At 45.7% G+C, this 23,795-nt stretch overlaps 2 protein-coding genes across 3 annotated transcripts in view; one reads left to right on the top strand and one right to left on the bottom strand.

Annotated features, from left to right (window-relative positions):
- The first annotated feature begins 20 nt into the window (after positions 1–20).
- LOC122945063 (aminoacyl tRNA synthase complex-interacting multifunctional protein 2-like) lies at positions 21–7,659 on the top strand. The gene is made up of 4 exons (XM_044303898.1): positions 21–269; positions 5,072–5,281; positions 5,468–5,699; positions 7,098–7,659. The coding sequence occupies exons 1-4, from the start codon at positions 156–158 to the stop codon at positions 7,481–7,483; spliced, it is 942 nt and encodes a 313-aa protein (XP_044159833.1). The 5' UTR covers positions 21–155; the 3' UTR covers positions 7,484–7,659.
- A 5,374-nt stretch (positions 7,660–13,033) lies between these two features.
- Positions 13,034–23,795, bottom strand: part of LOC122944565 (eukaryotic translation initiation factor 2-alpha kinase 1-like) — a 54,667-nt gene continuing 43,905 nt past the window's right edge. The window contains exons 11-16 of one of the 2 annotated variants that reach the window (XM_044302971.1): positions 23,667–23,775; positions 23,184–23,290; positions 21,082–21,199; positions 17,382–17,461; positions 14,968–15,201; positions 13,034–13,191 (exon numbers count right to left, since the gene is read on the bottom strand). In XM_044302971.1, the coding sequence (XP_044158906.1) occupies positions 13,072–13,191; positions 14,968–15,201; positions 17,382–17,461; positions 21,082–21,199; positions 23,184–23,290; positions 23,667–23,775 (768 nt within the window). In that variant the 3' untranslated portion in view covers positions 13,034–13,071. The remainder of the gene's footprint in view (positions 13,192–14,967; positions 15,202–17,381; positions 17,462–21,081; positions 21,200–23,183; positions 23,291–23,666; positions 23,776–23,795) is intronic. The other variant, XM_044302970.1, reaches the window with a different exon arrangement.

Here is a 23,795-nt window from a genome sequence, read left to right as displayed (position 1 = left end):
TTAGTATTTCCTACCCAAGCCGTGCCCTTAGTTAAGATGGCCGGCGAGCAGTTTTTGTAGATGGTCGCAGCGAGGCTTGCTGGGAAGTGAGTGGCGTCATCAGTTCTCCAGGACCGGGGGATTGAGCAGCGTGGTGCCGGGCGGGTGCTGCAGTCATGCCCATGTATAAAGTACAGCAGTACAACAGCGGGGACGTCAAGGTGGATCTGCCCAGCTGCATGTACACTCTGCCCAACCTGCACCAGGCTCCCTGCGGACACCATGAGCAGGTAATTGCATCATGCCGGCCATCACCGAGGCCTCCTGTTTGCTGTGTACAGCACTGACCATAGGTGGGCCCCACCGTTATCCTGGTGCCTGCAAGCTTAGATCCATGGACATGTCATTAACATTTGCAATTGACCTAAGTGATGCAGTGAATAGTGCAGTCCTGCCACTCACCCCACCCCAGACAGGTATTACCTGGCATGATGCCACCCCATGCAGCGCCGTTCCTGCTGTCATGCCATGGAAACCTGACAGACTCCGTTATAAGTTAGTGGATCGAACGCCGTATTCACTAATCGAGTGCCCCTTTAAGCCATGGGCATGGCAGGTCGTAAGGTTTCCATCTGCAAACCCCCTGTTACAGCATATGGATGTCTTGGGGGGGGGGGTGTTGCTATTAAGGCAAAATGTGTGCGCCCGTGCATGCACCTCCTGCAGAAACAACCCCTTTCAGAATTAGGAAATCGCTTTTCACTTGCAAAAATTTTAGCAACCTAAATCTGCCATGTGTGAATTCACCTGAACGGTGGGGTTCACGTTCCTAGCAACCGTCTGCAACCCATCCGTGTGAATGGGAACTTTAAAAGGGAACCTGTCACCGGGATTTTGTGTATAGAGCTGAGGACATGGTTGCTAGATGGCCGCTAGCACATCCGCAATACCCAGTCCCCATAGCTCTGTGTGCTTTTATTGTGTAAAAAAAAATTATGATTTGATACATATGCAAATTAACCTGAGCTGAGTCCTGTATGTGAGATGAGTCGGGGACAGGACTCATCTCAGGTTAATTTGCATATGTATAAAATATTTTTTTTTTACACAATAAAAGCACACAGAGCTATAGGGACTGAGTATTGCGGATATGCTAGTGACCATCTAGCAACCCATGTCCTCAGCTCTACACACCAAATCCCGGTCAAAACAGGGTTTTAAAGGGAACCTGTCACCGGGATTTGGTGTGTAGAGCTGAGGACATGGGTCAAAAATCATTGGTGGCAGTGGCCACAGGGTCCCCTCCTCTTCATCAGTGGCAGCTACTGATCAGAGCCCCAGCAGTGTAATCCTGGGGCTCCGATCGGTTACCATGGCAGCCAGGATGCAATAGAAGCCCTGGCTGCCATGGTAACCTCCCTGCTGCTGTGTGCACTATGCACAGGGCAGCAGGGAGAGTGTGAGATCCTATGCACCCTGATAGAGCTCTATTAGGGTGAAAAGGACAAGGGATTAAAAGATACCAGGTTCTAGCCCCTAAGGGGGGGGGGAATAGTTATTAAATAAAAGTAAAAAAAAACACACCAAAATATTAAGTATAAATCACACCCTTTCCCAATTTTACATATGAAATATATAAACAATAAATACATATCGCATATTGCCACGTCCAAACGATTAAAATCTAAATAAAAAAAATATATGTGGTGAACGCCATAACAAACATTTTTTTATTTAAAAAAAAAATGAAAATGCACAGAATATCGGAATAAGTTATCGGCCTGAAAGTTCACAGGTTATCGGTATCGGTCGATCCTTAGCACCAACCTTCCAGATTGCGGACCCATTCAAGTGAATGCAATACAGGCATGGCTGGCACAGGTTGATGTGCATGAGTAATAGTGCCAGTACTGTGGTGGATAGGGCGCAGTACCATTCGCAGAGTGCTGACAGGGTTTATGGGTGAGCAATGTGGATTAGCAGGACCAGGCGGCAGCTCGCCTCATGCCTCGGAGGAGTGTCTGCAGCAATGCCACATATTTCACCTATTCTCACGAAATCTAAGAGACACATTTGTGTCTTAGGCCTCGTTCAGACAGCCGTAGTGTTTTGCGGACCCACAAAACACAGATACTGGCCGTGTGCGTTACTCAATTTGCAGACCGCACATGGCCGCAACCATAATAGAAAATGCCTATTCTTGTCCTTGCCGCGGAAAGGAACCACGGATGCGGACAGCACACTGTGTGCTGTCTGCATCTTTTGCGGCCCCATTGAAATGAATGGGTCCGCACCCATTCCATAAAATTGCGGAACGGGCGCGGACCCGTTCGTACGGCCGCCCCAATGGGCTCTTAGTCTGTGTTCATAATAGAAGCCACAATGCATGCTGGATCCGTCATATGGTGGATGCGGTCGGTGCCGACATACCCCATGGAGCTACAGTGGCCTAAAGGGAATCTGTCGCCTACGTCTAGTGTATGTAGCTGATAGCAGCGCTCTGTGGTGCTGTCTCACATATATCTTTGCTCTTTCAGAATGCCACAAAATAAGTTTGGTATGCAGATGAGGTCCAAAGTGCCCAGCGGGTGTCGCCAACAGTTCAAGGTGCCCAAGCCGGCCCCTTCACTCATTCCCAGTGTCTCTCCTTGCTCCCTCCAGTCTGCCCCCTCCTTTGTAAGGTCACATGCTACTTTTGACCACCGCTGCTGTTCTGAGCAGTTGCCTTAGTGAAATCTCGCACAAGCGCAGAGACTTCCCTGTGTGGGCATCGGACCCGTGTCACGGGGCTCAGTGCATGCGCGCTACCTACAGTGTCTCCATACCCAGTGCAGGGAGGTCACGGCGCAGGCAGTCTCCTGCACTTCACTTGCGTGAGATTTCGCCGAGGCCAGCGGCGCAGGCGGAGTTCTAAAGAAGTATGTGAAGTCGCAGAGGAGGCGGCGGACTGGAAGGGGCAAGCGTAGGTACTGGGAAGTGGCGGGTTTGGGCTCCTTGAACGGTTGGTGACACCCGCTCTGCACTTTGGACCTTATTTGCATATCAAAGATAAGTTTCTGGCGTTCTGAAAGATTGATAACCCAGACAAGGGGAATAGTATTGTTCATGTTAGACAGAGCAGTGCCATCGGGTACATACAGTAGAAATAGGCGGCAGATTCCACCGAGGGGTCCATTGGTTTTCAGTTCTCCTGTCGGAGATGAGGGCATCTGCACCTGAGGCTCCGTGTGAAGGCTCTGATGCCAATGTGAACAGAGCCCAAATCCATGCGATTTAAGGGGGCATTGAGCCACATTGTATTTCCATCTGCCTCTGGTTTCATATGGAGGTTCTTTACTGTTTGGGTTTCATACAAATCTGACAAAGTGGCGTGGTCCATCAGATGACGGAGCTATTCTCTGTGCTGCTAGGGCAGAATAATGACACATGGCACCCAGGAGCCTCCATAAAAGGGTCCATTCACACGTCATTTTGCGGAACGGAATTGCGGACTCATTCATTTCTATGGGGTCCGGGTCCGCAGTTCCATTCCCGAAAAAAATAGAACATGTCCTATTCTTGTCCGCTATTGCAGACAAGATTAGGCATTTTCTATTAAGTGTCGGCGATGTGCGGTCCGCAAAATGCACACCGCCGATGTCCGTGTTTTGCAGATCCGTGGATCTGCAAAACACACTGTGAATGGACCCTTAACCCGCGTGGCACTGTAAAGCCTCCTCCATGCGGCTGTCACATGTTTTTTTCGGGTCAGGCTGCAGAAAGAAGCCACAGCATTTCATTGATAACGTAGAGGTTGGACCTCAAACTTGATTTTCAAGCAGATTCCTAGACCTGATTGTGACATTTGTCCAGGCCACACATACAGGTGAAACTCAAAAAAATTGGAATATTTCATTAATGAAACTTAAAATTTGAATATTGTGAAAAGGTTCAATATTCTAGGCTCAAAGTGTCACCCTCTAGTCAGCTCTTTAGTCCATACCCCCTGAGCAAAAGGGGACCTGAGATTGTGACTTTGGGGTTTCATAAGCTGTAAACCATAATCATCCAAATTATACCAAATAAAGGCTTGAAATATCTCGCTTTATCTGTCTATATTAGTTTCACCTTTTTTAAGTTGCATTATTGAAATAAATGACCTTTGCACGATATTCAAATTTTTCGAGTTTCACCTGTATATAGAAAGTGTACATTATATCGGTGGTATAATGGTCTTTAGGCTACTTTCACACTTGCGTTTAGGTGCGGATCCGTCTGGTATCTGCACCTATAATGCAAACGCTTAGATCCGTTCAGAACGGATCCGTTTGCATTACCATGAACAAAAAAAACTTAAAAAAAAAGTCAATGGGGGACGGATCCGTTTGAAAATTGAGCCATATTGTGTCAACTTCAAACGGATCTGTCCCCATTGACTTACATTGTAAGTCTGGACGGATCCGTTTGGCTCCGCACGGCCAGGCGGACACCCGAACGCTGCAAGCAGCGTTCAGGTGTCCGCCTGCTGAGCGGAGCGGAGGACAAACGGTGCCAGACTGATGCATTCTGAGCGGATCCGCATCCACTCAGAATGCATTAGGGCAGTACGGATCCGTTCGGGGCCGCTTGTGAGAGCCTTCAAACGGAACTCAGAAGTGGAGCCCCGAACGCTAGTGTGAAAGTAGCCTTAGACTGTCTAGTGAACCTGTAAGTCTGTCCATGCTGGGAGTTGTAGTTTGTGAGGGCATAGTAGCCCTGGAAGGAGTGATGTCTCCCCATTGACTTGCATTGGGGGTCAAGGCGGATCAGTCTTGCTCCGCATCCCAGGACAGACAGCAAACTACAACATGTTGCGGTCTGCTCTCCGGTCTGGGAATGCAACTAAATGGAACGGAATGCCTTTTGGAGCAGTCTGTTCAGTTTTGTCCCTATTGACAATGAATGGGGACAAAACTGAAGTGTGTGTTCCGGATCTCAATACCGGAAAAAAAAGCTAAGTGTGAAAGTAGCCTTAATGGTTGGCTGAAAGATCTGTATCATTGGAGAATAAATAAAAAAAACTTTTATGAGAGGTGAACCACGTGACAGTATCAGTTTTGCGTGTACTCTTCAGGGGGTATCTGAGCCAGCGCTTCAGGCTCTGGAGTCCAGACAAGAAGACATCCTTAAGAGGTTGTATGAACTGAAGGCTGCGGTGGACGGCCTCTCAAAAATGATCCAGACCCCCGATGCAGATCTGGATGTGACGGACATGATTCAGGCAGATGAGAGCGCAGTAGCTTCAGCCTCCTGCAAAGCCGACCTGGACTCCATACTTGGAAAGGTACGTGATAAGGGATGGTGGGGGTAGACTGAATTGGCAGATCGGTTTTTCCATAGATCTGCTCCAAAAAAAATATATACAAAATCCAGTATAAGTCATTAGGCACAGGAATCTTAACAGGCGCTGGGCAGCCCTCTGCCGTAGGTTCAGACTTGCCTTAACGGAGGGTTTGTTTCTCACTTTCAGGACTACGGCGCGCTGAGAGATATTGTCATCAATGCTGATCCCTCCGTGCCTCCACTGTCCTTGCTGATCCTGCACGGTCTGCTGTGTGAGCGGTACCAGGTTCTGTCGGCAGTGCACACTCACTCGTCGGTCACAGGCATCCCAGAGCCTCTGCTCAAGTGCTTCGGAGACCAGGTCAACAAGAAGTCACGGCAGGACTATCAGCTTGGCTTCACCCTCATCTGGAAAGATGGTAGGTATTGGCAGAGCAGTGGTTTCTATTGTGGCCCCCGCTAGCCTGTAAAATGAGCTCATTCTGATCTGCCACTGATATTTCGGCTCCATTTTGCCGCGTGACTATATAATAATGCTGCTGCTCTGCCTGCGGGGACCAAGTCGGTGCCACAAACCAATCTTGGAAATCAGTAACTCCCATTAAAACAAAAAATTGTTGGTTTGGGAATGGTGTATGGGTTGTCCCCTTAGATGCACGTGGATTTATGCTGCTCTACCACATGGAGTAATCCATATGGCTATATGATTCTGGCAAAACCCTTGCTGCCCATACAATGCCAGTTGCCAAGATGGCTGCTGATGGAGTTGTAGTGTGTGTGGATGTCCAGACATCTTAGTGCGGCTGTCACTGCCTAAGGCCTCATGCACACAACTGTTGTGTGTTTTGTGGTCCGCAAATCGTGGATCCACAAAACATGGATGGCGTCCGTGTGCGTTCTGCAATTTGCGAAACGGCACGGACAGCCTTTAATATAATTACCTATTCTTGTCCGCAAAGCACGGACAAGAATAGGACAGGTTATTTTTTTTATTTTATTTTTTTGCGGCCCACGGAACGGACCAACGGATGTGGACAGCACACGGAATGCTGTCTGCATCTTTTGCGGCCCCATTAAAGTGAATGGGTCCGCATCCAAGCCGCCAAAACTGCGCCTCGGATGCGGACCAAAACAACGGCTGTCTGCATGAGGCCTAAGGCTGCTTGCACACCTGCAGTAAGGTATCCGGCAGACTGTTCTATCGGAATTGACTGTATTCAGCATAGCCACATAGGGATGTTCGCCGCTCAAGCACATTATAATGGGATCCGTCCGGCTTCAGCACTGGGTTTTGGCTGGACAAAAACTGGTGCACGCAGTGGGATGTGGTGGCGAACGCAGCTGTATCCGGCAAGGCTAGATCTGCTAAACTCCAGCAAGCTGTGAAACTAGCCCAATGGAGGCCTTATGCGCACATCCGTGAAAATTTCCTTGAACAATCCGTGTTTGTCCCGTGACACTACATAGCTGAAAATTTAATTTTCAGAGCCTCTCGTATAAATGGTCCATGAAACACGGGTCAACAACCTTCGGCACTCGAGCTGTTGTGTAACTACAATTCCCAGCATGCTCCTTTCATGTCAGAGTTCTTAGCAGAGCCAGTATGCATGCTGGATCCATAAACACGGACGTGTGAATACACACATTAATATGAATGGCCACATGTGCTGTCCGTGGAGAATATGGACAGCACACGTCTGTAAATCATTGACGTGTGAATGCCGTAGGTGGACAGATGACAGACCTGGAGTGCAGCCATTGTGAAATTCACTGCATTATCTGTACTAATACGATTTTTTTAAAAATTTTTTCCTTAGTGCCCAAACCACAGATGAAATTCAGCATACAAAACATGTGTCCGATCGAAGGAGAAGGCAACATCGCCCGGTTTCTGTTTTCTTTGCTGGGTGACACATTCAGCGCGGTTACCGCCACGCTGATTGACAGCTGGGTCGATATGGCCATTTTTCAGATGAGAGAAGGGAGCAGCAAGGAGAAAGCTGCCGTACTGAGGGCGATGAACTCTGCGCTGGGCAAGACTCCCTGGCTTGTAGGAAATGAACTGACCATTGCAGATATTGTGAGCTGGTGCGCCATTCAGCAGTCTGGAAATATCACCGCTGTCCCAGCAAACGTGCTGAAATGGATGAAATCGTGTGAAAATCTCCCCTCCTTTAATACAGTGCTTAAATTATTAAAGTAAAACAAAATGTGGGCTCTGAGGTTTGGCATTGCTCGGGTAGACCCCCTTATGGCATAACCACTGAGGTGTACTTTCCGATCTTCAGTATGTATCCAGCTTTCTTTCCTTTAAGCCTCCATTTGAGTGGCTTTTTTGTATTGGTACACCATGAATATAATAAAAGTTTTACTACTCTCTGTACTGTGAATGTTACTTGAGCCAAACAGCACGATTCTTAAAATATTACGTGGGGTTCTCCACCCACATGCAGGGAGTTAGGTGGGAGCCGTAACATTATGTCTATTGATCTGGTATTTTATATAATCAAGGGGTTATGAAGGTGCTGGATTACAGGGGTTGCTAGACTATCGGCACTGATGTCCAGTCATTTAATAAGAGTAAGTCATGTTTACAGATCGCCTTGACGCTAGCAGACGGGCACAAATAATTTTGTACAAAAGTCTTTGCCAAGAATCTCACATTTACAACGTAGAATTAGTATTTTATATGTACTTATTTTATTGTTTGCAGAGTGCTGTTGCATTTTGTGTGTTCTTTACTTTTTGTATTTTCAGCCATGGAGATCAACACCTGACCACCCAGTTTTGTTTTTCTTACAGCCATGGCTGCTGATGGAGGGTTCCATCTGTCAGCAGCCACTATTCAGTTACACTGGAGACGGACAGGAAAACTAGCGCATGCGCAGTCCATCGTCAGTGCGAGTGGCAGCCACTGATGGTCTAGATCAGGCATGCCTAACCTGCAGCCCTCCAAATGTTGCAAAACTACAGCATGCCCAGACAGCCTACAGCAGGGCATGGTGGGAGTTGCAGTTTTACAACAGCTGGAGGGCTGCAGATTGAGCATCCCTGGTCTAGATCCTCCATCAGAGGCAGCATCAAAATACCTTCGCACTGGCTGTGATGCCTCAGGGTTTGACACCACCCCTATCACACCACATTTAAACTAACAGGCTGATGAACTAGTCCCTTTATTTTAGGTAGCATGTTTGATGGCCCAGCACGGTCAGGCTGTCACAGAGCTCATACTATATTCCTGCATTTATTAGGGAACCTGGTGCCATCGGTAATGTTGCCACAGGGCTAGATCTAGTGATCTGGGGACTGTTACCATAAGGCCCCTTTCAAACGAGAGAGTTCAACGCTCTGGACTCACAGCATGAGTATGCAGCAGCACCTGTCGTTACCTTCCAGCGCCCACGGTGTTGCATAGCCTTATATTGATTTATGATGCTATGTAACACGGAGAAGGACATGTCTAAGCCCGGGCACCGCGACAAGGTTTCTCAAGTAGCCCGGGACCTAACACTCTCCTACCTGTGCCAGTGGGCAAATACCAGGAGCCAGTGGGCAAATTACAGGAGCATAAGGCCGACTCACAAACAACTAACCAGTTACCTCCAGCATGTATCCATGCTTGCAATGGGAGGAGGGAGGAGTCTGCAAGTCCCACTCAAGACTGTCTGGTATGGCCCAGGCCTCACAGGTGCACCTAAATGTGGCCTGTAGATGGAAAACAGGCACATTTAAATTGGAGTTTATATACCTCCAGGAATCTCTATATATACAAACTGAATGGAATGACGTGGTATAGCAGGAGGTGCTCAAACCCACATGCAGTCGTGCATATATATAGGGGAGCAAATCCTGCACTTGTGGCCCGTTGCTAATGGCAATCCCCAGCAAACATGCATACGGTGGAGGATGCCCGCAGCGAACCACAAGTACCACAATAGACATCCTACACAAGATAACAATTGTGTGGATGTGATAATCAATTTAACAATATAACAAAATAGCAAAAGACAGGTGCACTCTGCGGTATTACTAAATCCTCAAACTGGTTTTAAAATTGAGAAATTAGTCAACATGTCCCACGGAGTTGTTTGAGTCGGCCTTATGCTCCTGTAATTTGCCCACTGGCTCCTGGTATTTGCCCACTGGCACAGGTAGGAGAGTGTTAGGTCCCGGGCTACTTGAGAAACCTTGTCGCGGTGCCCGGGCTTAGACATGTCCTACTCCGTGGGACATGTTGACTAATTTCTCAATTTTAAAACCAGTTTGAGGATTTAGTAATACCGCAGAGTGCACCTGTCTTTTGCTATTTTGTTATATTGTTAAATTGATTATCACATCCACACAATTGTTATCTTGTGTAGGATGTCTATTGTGGTACTTGTGGTTCGCTGCGGGCATCCTCCACCGTATGCATGTTTGCTGGGGATTGCCATTAGCAACGGGCCACAAGTGCAGGATTTGCTCCCCTATATATATGCACGACTGCATGTGGGTTTGAGCACCTCCTGCTATACCACGTCATTCCATTCAGTTTGTATATATAGAGATTCCTGGAGGTATATAAACTCCAATTTAAATGTGCCTGTTTTCCATCTACAGGCCACATTTAGGTGCACCTGTGAGGCCTGGGCCATACCAGACAGTCTTGAGTGGGACTTGCAGACTCCTCCCTCCTCCCATTGCAAGCATGGATACATGCTGGAGGTAACTGGTTAGTTGTTTGTGAGTCGGCCTTATGCTCCTGTAATTTGCCCACTGGCTCCTGGTATTTGCCCACTGGCACAGGTAGGAGAGTGTTAGGTCCCGGGCTACTTGAGAAACCTTGTCGCGGTGCCCGGGCTTAGACATGTCCTACTCCGTGGGACATGTTGACTAATTTCTCAATTTTAAAACCAGTTTGAGGATTTAGTAATACCGCAGAGTGCACCTGTCTTTTGCTATTTTGTTATATTGTTACATTGATTATCACATCCACACAATTGTTATCTTGTGTAGGATGTCTATTGTGGTACTTGTGGTTCGCTGCGGGCATCCTCCACCGTATGCATGTTTGCTGGGGATTGCCATTAGCAACGGGCCACAAGTGCAGGATTTGCTCCCCTATATATATGCACGACTGCATGTGGGTTTGAGCACCTCCTGCTATACCACGTCATTCCATTCAGTTTGTATATGATGCTATGTAACCATTAGAGTTCTGGAATGTATTGGATAACACTGACATTAATTTCAATGTGTCTGCAAAAAACAGACCGCACAGTGTTCTGTAGCCCTGCAAGAAAGATAACGTGCTATTCAATGCCCAGGATAGGCATTGTTACAATGGATTTGCCCAAAAAAAAAAAGCAACACTGTTACTGCAAAATACATACGGTCATAAATCCATCCTTAGATAACTTAGGGTATTTTCACACTAGTAGAAAATGGAAGTGGGGCACTCTAAGTAAAGGGATCTTTTATTGAGAATAGCAAGATTAACAGTAAAATTGGCAATAAGTATCACAGTAATCATAAACAGCAATGTAAAAATCAGCAGAGGATAAGTGGTCAATAATAGTGGTATAAAAATGGTAGTGATATTAAATTCAATGGTATATTAAAACCTAAAACAATAAAATCGACAAATGTAGATCCCAATATACAGATGGCTTAAGACAGTGAGTTGGAATATTTGAAAAATAATCGAAAGGTGGTCATAAAGGTATTATTCGATAGTAATAATTTGATGCGTTTTTTCAATGGAAAATATTCAATGATATAAATAATCGCTTTCTGACGAATAGTTAGAGTAAATAGATTCATGGCCAGTCCTTTAACACACATTCGTTATAATGGCCAAAGTTCAAAGCGTATGTGGCATTCGATAGTTTGTAGAGACAATGTTTCAACTGCTCATATGCACAGAGGCGTCCCGCGGTATTTGTATAGGAAGCGATCGCTAAATTTCAGGTAGGGATATGCACAGTCTTAGGCCCCATGCACACTGCCGTGTTTCACAGCCGTGTGCGGGCCGTGGAACCGCGGCCTGGATCCCTCCTGAGAGCAGGAGCGCACGGCGTCACTGGTTGCTATGACGCCGTGCGCTCCCTGCTGCCGGCACAGTACAGTAATACACTGGTATAGATCATACCAGTGTATTACTGTATTGCGGCGGCAGCAGGGAGCGCACGGCGTCATAGCAACCAGTGACGCCGTGCGCTCCTGCTCTCAGGAGGGATCCAGGCCGCGGTTCCACGGCCCGCACACAGCTGTGAAACACGGCAGTGTGCATGGGGCCTTACCGGGAGGTCTTTTCACTGGACTGATAGCCCTCGACTCGGCCTGCTTTCTTTTAGGATTCCGGTCTCAAGGGCTGTCTGTTCAAATTCGAATTTGGCGCCAAAGAGGTTGTTAGGTACATGTAGTCTTTATCTTTCGTGTTACGATTATTTCTGTATGAATAGCGAATTCGCCAAAGTAAGAAATCATCGTAACACGAAAGATATCAAGACTATGTGTACCTAACAACCTCTTTGGCGCAAAATTCGAATTTGAACAGACCGCCCTTGAGACCGGAATCCTAAAAGAAAGCAGGCCGAGTCTAGGGCTATCAGTCCAGTGAAAAGACCTCCTGGTCATATCCCTACCTGAAATTTAGCGATCGCTTCCTATACAAATACCGTGGGACACCGCTGTGCGTATGAGCAGTTGAAACATTGTCTCTACAAACTATTGAATGCCACATACGCTTTGAACTTTGGCTATTATAACGAATGTGTGTTAAAGGACTGGCCATGAATCGATATTTACTCGGCAGAAAGCGATTATTCATATCATTGAATATTTTCCATTGAAAAAACGCATCGAATAATACCTTTATGACCACCTTCTTTCGATTATTTTTCGAATATTCCAACTCACTGTCTTTTAAGCCATCTGTATATTGGGATCTACATTTGTCGATTTTATAGTTTTAGGTTTTAATATACCATTGAATTTAATATCACTACCATTTTTATACCACTAATCCTCTGCTGATTTTTATGATTACTGTGATACTTATTGCCAATTTTACTGTTAATCTTGTTATTCTCAATAAAAGATTCTTTTACTTAGAGTGCCCTACTTCCATTTTCTATTATTTATTCTCATCAGACTGGGTGTTATCTGTTAGTGGGAGCACCTCTGCTGGATCTCCACCCCACTCTAGTGCGACATTACCTCATATTTTCACACTAGTGTTAGAAGAATCCGGCAATCCATATACAAACAGATTTTTTTTTTCCAGATCAGTCTTTCCGGTATCATCTGGAATAACGGATCCGTTATTAAATATTTTCAAAGCTAGAAAGAACTGCGTATGCGCAGACCGGAAACCCGGATCCGGCAATTTCTAGAACACTTGGTACCAGATCTGGCATTAATACATTTCAATGGAAATTAATGCTGAATCCAGCAAGTGCGGTAGTGTTCCGGTATTTTGTCCAATCAAATACCGTACAAGGGACAACCTCCTGATGCATACTGAACGGATTGCTTTCCATTCAGAATGTATTGGGACAAAACTGATGCATTTTTTCCCCATTATTGAGACCCTTTACCGGGTTTCAATACCAGAAAATAATAACTAGTGTGAAAGTGCCCTTATCGGGGATAGGTATGTGAGGACAGAAAGGAAATGCAGCATTCCAAAAGCTAAAGGGTTAATGCAGGCCTGCCGACCGATATATTGCATAATAATGACTGTACAACTCCATATATAAATAACATTTAATTTACAATAAAAATGTAATGAACAGACAGCAACATGATCTAAAGCTGGAGGCCGGTGTCTCTGCTCGATATCTGCCCCTGTAATAACTCCAGGCTCCTCTTCAGTCTCTCATTCTCCTCCTCTAAGAAAAGGACTTTCTGCTGAAGATCCTGAACCAGCTGCCGAAAGAATAGAAGACAAAGTAGAATTGTCAACACGGCATAATTATTGGATCTGCTGATAAAAAAGTTATGATTGGCCAAAGGGTTTATATTCCGTAGGATATGGATAGACTTTTACCAATGATCCTGTGTGCGCGCCAAAGAGATGTCCCATGGGGCTCCTTGCTTGGCCACAACAGCTCTACTCTTAGGGCTCATTCACACGGCCGTTCAGTGCATTGGAGGCTGCCGCAACGGATCCAGACCCATTCAACTTGAATGGGTCTGTGATCTGTTTGCACCACACAAAAAAATAGAATATGTTCTATTTTTTTTGCGGAGGCACACAGAACTTCGTAGTGATTCTGTGCCTCAGTTCCTCACCAACCTTCCGGATTGCAGACCAATTCAAGTGAATGGGTCTGCATCTGGGATGCGGGGGTGCACATGGCCGGTGCCTGCATATTGCCATGTGAATGAGCCCCTATCCTGTAAAGCAGGAGCGAAAGTCAGGTTCCCCCCACTGTCAAAGACCACCAGGGAACCTGGAGAAAAGAGATGCTCATTGGGGGATATTTCTCAAACTGGCTTAGTTGCCCCTAGCCACCAATCAAATTCCACCTTTAATTTTTTAGAGCTCCTTTGGAAAATGAAAAGTGGAATCTGATTGGTTGCTAGGGGCAACTAAGCCAGTTTTCCTTTACACCAGTTACTCCAATGAGGTCTGTGTATAGAACAGATCCAGTGTCACTGCTGCTTCTGCGTGTCCCGGTGGTCATGTGACTGGTCACATGATCGCTGGGATTACAGTTCTAGGAGGTTGCTGCTGGGTCTACAGTTTCCCAATGGTCCTTTGAGGGACAAGGGACTTTATCAGACTATAAGACCAAAAATGAAAAAAATACCATAAACTTGCAAATCAACGTGCATTACTTATGAAACAATGCTGCAAAAAAAATAAAAAATTTTTTAAAGCTGTTAAACTGACCAGTGTGAAAACTGCTACACTTTGCCTGGTCCTGAAGACTAGCATTGCCCTAGTTGTGACCCAGCTAAGGGGTCAGCCACCTTTGGCACTCCAGCTGTTGTGAAACTACAATTTCCAGAATATTCCATTCATTTCTAAGGGAGTTCTAAGAAAAGCAAGTATGCCTGCTGGGAGTTGTAGTTTCATGACAGCCGCAGGGTCGGAGGTTGCCTAACCCTAATCTAGAGGTTTAGGGTCGTACCTGCTGTGTTGATGGACACTCCCTGGTGTTACTGCTTGGGCTGAGCCCAATCAGATGTCTCCTCAATACTTGGTGAGCCTCTATTAAATATCCAGCATGCAGGGGCACAGAGCAATGGGGCCATTGAATAGGTCAATGCCCCTTTAAACATCTGATCGGCAGGTTTGCTGCAAGTTGGACCCCCACCATTCTCATACTAATGACTAGGGATGAGCGAACTTGGTTTTTGGGTTCTGTGGCAATTCCGTTATGGATTCTGTTACAACGGGCCATAATGAAATGCCCCACGGAAGCCTTTAAGAGGCATTCCGTCATAATAGGAGTCTATGGGCAGCATAATGGATCCGTCTGGTTTCCGCTATGCAGGAGTTCTGTCCTGCATAACGGAAACCAGGCGGAGTCGTTAGGCAGCCCATAGACTTCTATTATGACGGAATGCCTCTTCAAGGCTTCGGAATCGCGACCCAAAAATATCAAGTTTGCGCATCCCTACTGATGACCTATTCTAAAGGATAGGCCGTCAATCTTGTAATCCCATTTACCCTATTTTATACAGCATACTTACATTTTCCCTCTCAAGGAACAGCTCGCCTCTCAGCATTTCGTCAGCAGATGGACGTAGTGAACAGTCAGCGCTGGTCAGTAACTTAACGTATTTACTTTGCACCGGCCAACGAGACACAAAGGATTCCGGGATGATCCCGGTGCTGAGAGCTGATAAAACGTTGTTCCTTTCCATCTCCGTCCAGAATGGATGGAAGAGCTCCAGTAATATAACGCCAACACTGTACATATCAGACTGCAAAACACAAGGACAATGGCTTACATTTACTGACCCTTCCCTCTCGCTCTCTGTCCAGCTGCTGACTAAGGGACAGATCAACCTTCCCATTTAGCTGTACTGGCTGCGCCACCTCCTTGTCTGGGCTTTAGGTATTCTAGTGTTTGCCAGCCTTGTGAAGGCTTGCCTCTTCTGTGTCAGCCCATGTACGAACCCTGCCTGTTTCTCGACTTTGATTCTTTACCGCTTTCTCGAATACCTATGTACGCCGCCTGCTCTAACCTTGGATTGCTTTCTCGTATACACTTGTATGCTGCCTGCCCTGACCTCGGCATGTCTCCTGACTACTCATGTTGCCCGACTCCTTGCGCCAATGTTTCTGATCCGACACTACTCCAGGAGGTAGCAGTCTGGTTGGTTTCCTGCTCCAAAGTCCAGGTCTAGATATATATAGTACAGAGCATTTATTTCTAACCCTGGACAATCCCTTATAAAATGGTTGCCCCATTTTTTTAAAGAACAAATTAATGTTATACTTACCATGCAAACCCCCCTCCCCCACCTTTTCCAGAACTGCTGATCCTATCCTTCCCACACCTGCAGCGATGACATGCTCATGCACAAGTGACTGCTGCAGCCAATCACTGGTATATGGCACACCACCACTGAGACCAGATTGACTGCAGCAGTTACATGCAGTATAGGGGCATGCAAATGCTGCAGTCAGGAAAACCATAGACCAACAAGGGAATACAGAACAGTGGTGCTGGAATGGAGCAGGTATGGGAAGGATCAGTTTAATATATTTTTTTATTACAACCCACTTAAAATGCAACCTGCCATGTTGTTCATCAAAAGTAATAGTAAAAAAAATGATCTCGGCATGCACCATGAATGCCGCAGGCCATAGGAGACAGTAGAAGTGGACAGTTCAGTCATGCCAGGCTCCTCATGAATCCACATGCTATGAATATGCTGCCCCTTCCCATTACTTTCTATCACCCCAGTAATAAAGTCACTAAAGCAATCTAGTATTTGTAGCTTGCACATACACTATCCTGCAAAGCAGCGCACCAGCAACCAGAGCAGCAGTGTCAGAGAAGGACAGGTCTTCTACAGCAATCGATATAAATGGATTTCACGTTTTACAATATTAAAAATGATGCCAGCAACTCCTAGGACAAACGATGGAGCTGAAAAACTGCAGCATTCCTTAAAGGGGTTCTGTACTTTTTTTCCTTACTGATGATCTAACCTCTGAATAGGTCATTAGCATCTGATCGGCAGTGGCCCAACACCCAGGACCGCCGCCAATGAACTGTGAGATGGCGGTGGTGCCATGGCCTTCTCGCAGGCCAGTGAGTGACGTCATGACTATTATCACTGGCCTGGGCGCGGCTCAGCCACATTCACTTCAATGGGGCCAGAGATAAGTCATGATGTCACTGGCCAAAGGATAGATCATCAGTAATAAAGTACAGAACCCCTTTAAAAAGGTTGTCCCATTAAAGGGGTTATCCAAGTTCTCAAACAGCCCCCATGTGCTGGGCATTCTCACAGGTAATATACTTACCCCGCTCCCTGCGCGGCTCCTTGTGCCCACACTGCTGCTTCTCCCTGCAGACACATGAAAACATCCGGTGTCGGGGGGAGCAGCCAATGGTAGGCGGGGATGAGCCTCCCTAGCATTGCAGGTGACGCTAGGGAGGCTCGTCCCTGTCCCTGCCTGCCTTTGGGGGCACCAGGAGCGGCGCAGGTAGTGGGGTAAGTATATTACCTGTGAGGATGCCCGGCACATGGCGGGGCGGTTTGAAAACTTGGATACCCCTCTAGGACAACTTATGCCCTATCCACAGGCTGAGGCCACCACCAATCAGGAGAACAGGGACCCATGCTCCAAATCTGAATGGAGTGCTCCATTCTACTGTATAGAACTGCTGGAGAGTGCCAAGTACAAGCCTTCAGCCATCTCCAGCAGCCCCAAAGAGTTGGGAGCGGCAGCGTGCATGCTTGACCACTGCTCCATTTAAACGGGGAAGCGCAGGCCCACATTCACCTGACGACCACTGAGGCCCCAAACCATCCTGTCGACAGGAGATAAGATTTTTTAATGGGAAACATCTTTAAATAATGCACAATTATTGCAGGTTTAGTCACAGAAGATGGTGGCACTATATAAATAGAATTAGTCTACATACCTTAAAATCATAGCGTGAGCCTTTTAACTGTTCCTGTGCGGCATACATACAGGTGCCCACTCCTGACGTGTGTGTCGAATCTGCATTAAGTAGGAGCAGAGAATGTATCCTTTATTATATCATCTGATAACGTGCAGGACGTGCATGCAGCAGGACAAGTTTTCGACCACATTTCTATCAGACCCATCAGCTCTCCTCACGGTCTGCTCTCAAATTCTGGTACTGACAAATCACTAAAACTTTTCTTATAAGGGCTCATTCAGACGGCCGTAGTGTTTTGCGCCCGCAAAACACTGATACCGGGTGTGTGCGTTCCGCATTTTGTGGACACGTGGCCGGCACTATAATAGAAATGTCTATTCTTGCTTATTTCTGTCCGCGGACAAGAATAGGACATCTTTTTTGCAGGGCCGTGGAACAGAAGTACGGATGCGGACAGCACACTGTTTACTGTCCGCATCTTTTGTGGCCCCATTGAAGTGAATGGGTCCGCACCGATTCATACGATCGTTTGAATGAGCCCCAACTCTGCATTGTGAAGGGCATTTAGAATGGTCCTACCCCAGATTTCTGGCATTAAAAAAATAAATAAAAAAAAGTCACAAACTGCTTAGATCCTTTTACACCCACCATCGCTACTTTCCAAAAAGTGGGAATGGTGTGGGCAGCACCATTGGCCCTGGCACATTTACAATAATTTATGCCGGCTTACTGGCGTAAAAGATGACTGAAATGTACACCAGCTACAAGCTGGAGTACTTTTTAATCTAGGCGCACAGACTGGCGGAGGAGGAGCTTAACTTATGACGAGGCTGGTGCAAGGGGATATGAAGACTGGCATAGAAATGCCAGTCTTGATAAATGACTCCAGTGTTTATTCTCACATACAGTGCTTCCCATAATTATTCATACCCCTGGCAAATTTTGACTTAGTTACTTTTATTCAACCAGCAAGTAATTTTTTGCGGGAAATTACCTAGGTGTCTCCCAAAAGATAATAAGACGATGTACAAGAGGCATTATTGTGGGGAAAAACATTTCTCAGCTTTTATTTACATTTGAGCAAAAAGTGTCCAGTCCAAAATTATTCATACTCTTCACAAACTGTCAGGCTGAGTTCACACGGGCGAGATTTCCGCGCGGGTGCAATGCGGTAGGTGAACGTATTGCACCCGCACTGAATCCTGACCCATTCATTTCTATGGGGCTGTGCACATGAGCGATTTTTTTCACGCATCACTTCTGCAATGCTTTAAAATCGCAGCATGCTCTATATTCTGCGTTTGTAACGCAGGACAGGCCCCATAGAAATGAATGGGGCTGAGTGAAAATCGCAAGCATCCGCAAGCAAGTGCGGATGCGGTGCGATTTTCACTCATGGTTGCTAGGTGACAGTCTATTCACTGTATTATTTTCCCTTATAACATGGTTATAAGGGAAAATAATAGCATTCTGAATACAGAATGCTTAGTACAAGGTCAATTGAGGGTTAAAAAAAAATAAAAGAAATGAACTCACCTTGTCCTCTTCATCGCGCAGTTCCCGGTCTCTTCTGATGAGCTGTCGGCTAAAGGACCTTTGGTGACGTCAGATCACATGCTCCAATCACATGGTACATCACCACGGTGAGTTAATTTCTTTTATTTTTTTTTAACCCTCAATTGACCTTGTACTAAGCATTCTGTATTCAGAATGCTATTATTTTCCCTTATAACCATGTTATAAGGGAAAATAATACAATCTACACTACAACTAACCCAAACCTGAACTTCTGTGAAGAAGTTCGGGTCTGGGTACCACAGTCGGTTTTTTATCACGCGAGTGCAAAACACATTGCACCCGCGTGATAAAAACTGAACATCGGAACGCAATCGCAGTCAAAACTGACTGCAATTGCGTACCTAATCGCGCGGGTTTGCCGCAATACACCGGGACGCATCCGGACCTAATCCGGACACGCCCGTGTGAACCCAGCCTCACAGTCTGTGGGAAAAATCAAAAGTTCTATATCATTCCAAATAGTCCAACAAGCTGTTCTAAAGCATCCTAATTACCCTGATTAATTGGGAACAGCTGTTTTAATCAATTCAACAGGTGAAAAACAGCAGCTCTCTGAAGTTTGTTTGTGGACAGTCATGGCTAAGACAAAGGAGCTCAGTGAGGACCTGCGGCTGCGCATTGTGGCTGCTCACAAGTCAGGAAAGGGCTACAAGGCCATTTCTAAATGTTTTCAAGTTCCAGTGGCTACAGTGCAAAGTATTATTAAAAAATACAAGATGTTCCGCACTGTGGAAAATCCTCAGAGGACGTGGTCGGAAGCCAAAAGTGACACCTGTGCTGGCCAGGAGGATAGTTAGAGAGGTGAAAAAGAATCCAAGGATCACCACCAAGGCCATCCTGGTGAATCTGGGCTCTGCTGGTGGCAATGTCTCAAGGCAGACAATCCAACGGACATTGCACACTGCTGGGTTCCACGGATGCAGACCAAGGAGGACGCCACTTCTCCAGATAAGGCACACAAAAGCTTGCTTGGCCTTTGCAAAAGCTCATCTGGACAAAGAAGAAGACTTCTGGTCTTCTGTGTTATGGTCAGATGAAACACAAATTGAATTGTTTGGTCACAATGATGTTTCCTTCATTTGGCATAAAAAAGGATAAGCCTTCAACCCAAAGAACACCTTCCCCACTGTCAAACATGGTGGTGGGAACCTAATGCTTTGGGGGTGTTTTTCAGCCAATGGACCAGGGAACCTAATCACAGTAAACGGCACCATGAAAAAAGAGCAATACATGAGGATTCTCAACGACAACATCAGGCAGTCTGCAGAGAAACTTGGCCTTGGGCACCAGTGGACATTTCAGCATGACAATGACCCAAAACACACAGCAAAACTGGTGAAGAAATGGTTAGCAGACAACAACATGAACGTTTTGGAGTGGCCCAGCCAGAGCCCAGACTGGAATCCAATTGAGAATCTGTGGAGGGAGCTAAAGATCAGGGTGATGGCAAGAAGACCCTCCAATCTGAAAGATTTGGAGCTCATTGCTAAAGATGAATGGGCAAAAATACCTGTGGAGACCTGCAAAAAGCTGGTCTGCAATTATAGGAGGCGTTTGATTGCTGTAATAGCCAATAAAGGCTTTTCTATTGATTATTGAGAAGGGTATGAATAATTTTGGACTGGACACTTTTTGCTCAAATGTAAATAAAAGCTGAGAAATGTTTTTCCCCCACAATAATGCCTCTTGTACATCGTCTTATTATCTTTTGGGAGACACCTAGGTCATTTCCCGTCGAAAAATTACTTGCTGGTTTAATAAAAGTAAGTAAGTAAAAATTTGCCAGGGGTATGAATAATTATGGGCAGCACTGTATATTCTGTATTTCTGTTTTTATTTTCTGATTATACATTTTTCTCTATTTTGTAAGAGAGCGGTCATCTTGCCAGAGCTGCCGTTAACAGCAATTTGAGATATGTTTCACCGCAGCTACGTAGCCAACGTCTATGGGAGACAGTTTTGGCCATGCTCTGTGACTTATGCAGGGAGGGGGAGGTGGCGAGCTGTGTCCAACCTCTATGTCAATTGTAGGCAAAGTATCGGACCAACCTTACTGACGCTCCCAACCCGAGAGCCACTTCAGCGTGCCCACAAATTAAATGGTTCACTTTTATGTAAACATTACATGCAGTCTACTCACTATTGGTCCCATCTTTCTTTAGCCATGAATCCGAGTGCTGTATAATATCTCTGCAAGCGAGTCCAAAGTCACCAATACGAACATGAAGATCTGGTCCTTGTAAGAAAATATTTCTCGGCTATGCAAAACAGAGGCACAAGTCAGTTCACGGGTGTGTGGAATGAATAGTGTATATCAGTGGTCAGCAACCTTCTGCACTGGTGCCTTCTCACGCAGCTGATTGACCTATCTAGAAGATAGGTCATCAGATAAATCCAGGAAAACCCCTTTAACCCCTTAGTGACCACCGATATGTGCTTTTATAGCGGTCACTAAGGGGCCTTAGGCTGGGCCGCCACGGGGAGCGAGAACCCGGCGCTCACATGAGAGCCGTTGTCCTGATCTAACAGCCTGGACCGGCAGGAGGGATGATCTGTGATCTTTAACACTTCACATGCCACAGGCAATGGCGCCCGCCGCATGTAAAGCGGTGACAGAGGGAATCCGCTCCCTCTGTCTCCCATCAGCACCCTGCAAATGCGATCGCGGGGTGCCGATGTGTGTGAAGGCTGGCTGGAGGCTCCAGACCACTCTTGAAAAATTTCCAGCAGGCTGTGCCTCTCTGGCGCAGCCTGCTGGTCAATATTAGAATAGCATTGCCTTTAAAATGCAATGCACTTTTTATAAAAACTCCACCATGTTTTGTATTGCCGCGTCCGTAATGACCCGGACTAAATAAATATCACGTAAGTAATACCCTACGGTGAACGCCGTAAAAATAAAAAAATTGAAAATGATAGAATTGCTCATTTATTCTTAGTTGCCATGAAATATTTTTTATAACATGCAATCAAAAAGCATAATTTACTCCAAAATGAAACCAATGAAAAATACAAGTCGTCCTGCAAAAATCAAGCCCTCACACAACTCCATAGAAAGAAAAATAAAAAAGTTCTGGGAAGCAGCAATGCAAAAACATTTTTTTCCTTAAAAAAAAAAAAAAAAAAAAAAAAAAGGGGTTTTATTGCAAAAAAGTAGCAAAATGTCAAAAATATTTGCATTTGGTTCTTTAAAAAAATGGACGTGGCTCAAGAAAGCGCACAATAGGGTAGTAGGTTTGATTAGATGGTAACAAAGGTTTACACTAAAGGCTCACCTTGTGGGGTTGTGCTAATATAGGCACAACCCTATCGAAGGCTTGTCACACATGAGTCAGTCCTTGGGTGTGCTGCCGCAGGTCAGGGTTCCTTTAGAAATCCCTTCTGAAGGAACCCCAACCTGCGGCAGCACACCCAAGGACTGACTCTTGTGTGACAAGCCTTCGATAGGGTTGTGTCCAGTCCCTCCGGAAAGGTGCTTTAGGTAAAAAGGAAATCCTGCTCCGGGCGCTTTAAACCCAATTCAGACAGACAGTCTTGGATGTAGAAAGGTTTCTTTATTCCATAAAAAATGCGTACAAGTAAAAACAACACGTTTCAGGGAGTTCAGATCCCCTTCAACAGGATCTGAACTCTCTAAACACATTGTTGTTACTTGTGTGCATTTTTATTGGCATAAAGAAACCTTTCTACATCCAAGACTGTCTGTCTGAATTGGGTTTAAAGCGACAGGAGCAGGATTTCCTCTTTACCTATATGTATTTGGTATCACTGTAATCATATTGACCCAGAGAATAAAGATATTATGTTATCTATACCAAAAAATGAACACCGTTAAATCTATAACATAAAAACGCAGTGGCAGTATTGCCGTTTTTCCCATCTCCCTCCCAGAAAGAGTTAAAAAAAAAAAAAAAAGTTAAAATCAGAAAGTTATGTGTACCACAAAATGGCGCCATTAAAAAAAAAAACTACAACTTTTCCTGCAAAACAACAAGCCCTCATACAGCTATACAGACGGAAAAATCAAAAAGTTATAGCTCTTGGAATGCGACGATAAAAAAAGGAAGAAAAAGGGGTTAAACACAGTGGGAATTCTGCTCCGCTGATAAACTTTTTAGGTATGCACAAATGCATCAAATGCTAAACCCCGCAATCTGGTCACTGTTAGAAAAGCTACCAAGTCACCCTTGTATGCGCATATACAGAAACCAGTATGTGAAATGATTGGCTATTATACAATACCTTCAAGTCTCGATGGAGAACGCCCATGGAATGGATGTATCGTACGCCTTCCAAGAGCTGGCAGAAAATGCTCAGAGCACTCTGGACATCCACAAAGTCAAAGCATCCTGAGGACAGACCGGTTACAACAAAATTTAAAATTATTTTTTTCAAAATCAAGCATTCTCACAGGCATTAACCATATAGCACATGTGCTTGTCCACTTATCTCTTTAGACGGCACCAACATATTCCACAGCGCTGACAATTACTGAGGCAATTAGTTTCACTAGGGCTACACGGCAACACCGGTCGCAGCCAGGATCGCCGAGTAGCGGTGATCCCATAGAAATTAATTGGATTGCCGCGGCAGTCACAAGAAATCCAACACGGCTCAATTTCTTGCGACTGCTGCGGTGATTCCATTAATTTCGATGGGATCACCGCTACTCCTGGCCGCGACCAGTGTCGCCCTAGCCTAATACTGGAGTTACATGAAACTTACTAGCGGAATCTTTCCCGTTCCTGTAGTGCTCGTTTCTGTCTTCAATCCAATCCCACAAGGACCTTTCGCAGAGATTCATCTGTATGTGCAACATCAAATGATACTGAATCTGTGAAAACACAAAAACTT

The sequence above is a fragment of the Bufo gargarizans genome, chromosome 8 (assembly GCF_014858855.1).
Source record: "Bufo gargarizans isolate SCDJY-AF-19 chromosome 8, ASM1485885v1, whole genome shotgun sequence".
NCBI lineage: Eukaryota > Metazoa > Chordata > Amphibia > Anura > Bufonidae > Bufo > Bufo gargarizans.
This window is presented reverse-complemented; position numbering and strand designations above follow the sequence as displayed.

Bases quoted from the DNA above. Each gene is read 5' to 3' on its own strand.
- LOC122945063 (XM_044303898.1), top strand. From the start codon at position 156: ATGCCCATGTATAAAGTACAGCAGTACAACAGCGGGGACGTCAAGGTG. The intron at 270-5,071 runs GTAATTGCATCA...TGTACTCTTCAG, and splicing joins CCTGCGGACACCATGAGCAG to GGGGTATCTGAGCCAGCGCT. The intron at 5,700-7,097 runs GTAGGTATTGGC...TTTTTTCCTTAG, and splicing joins CACCCTCATCTGGAAAGATG to TGCCCAAACCACAGATGAAA.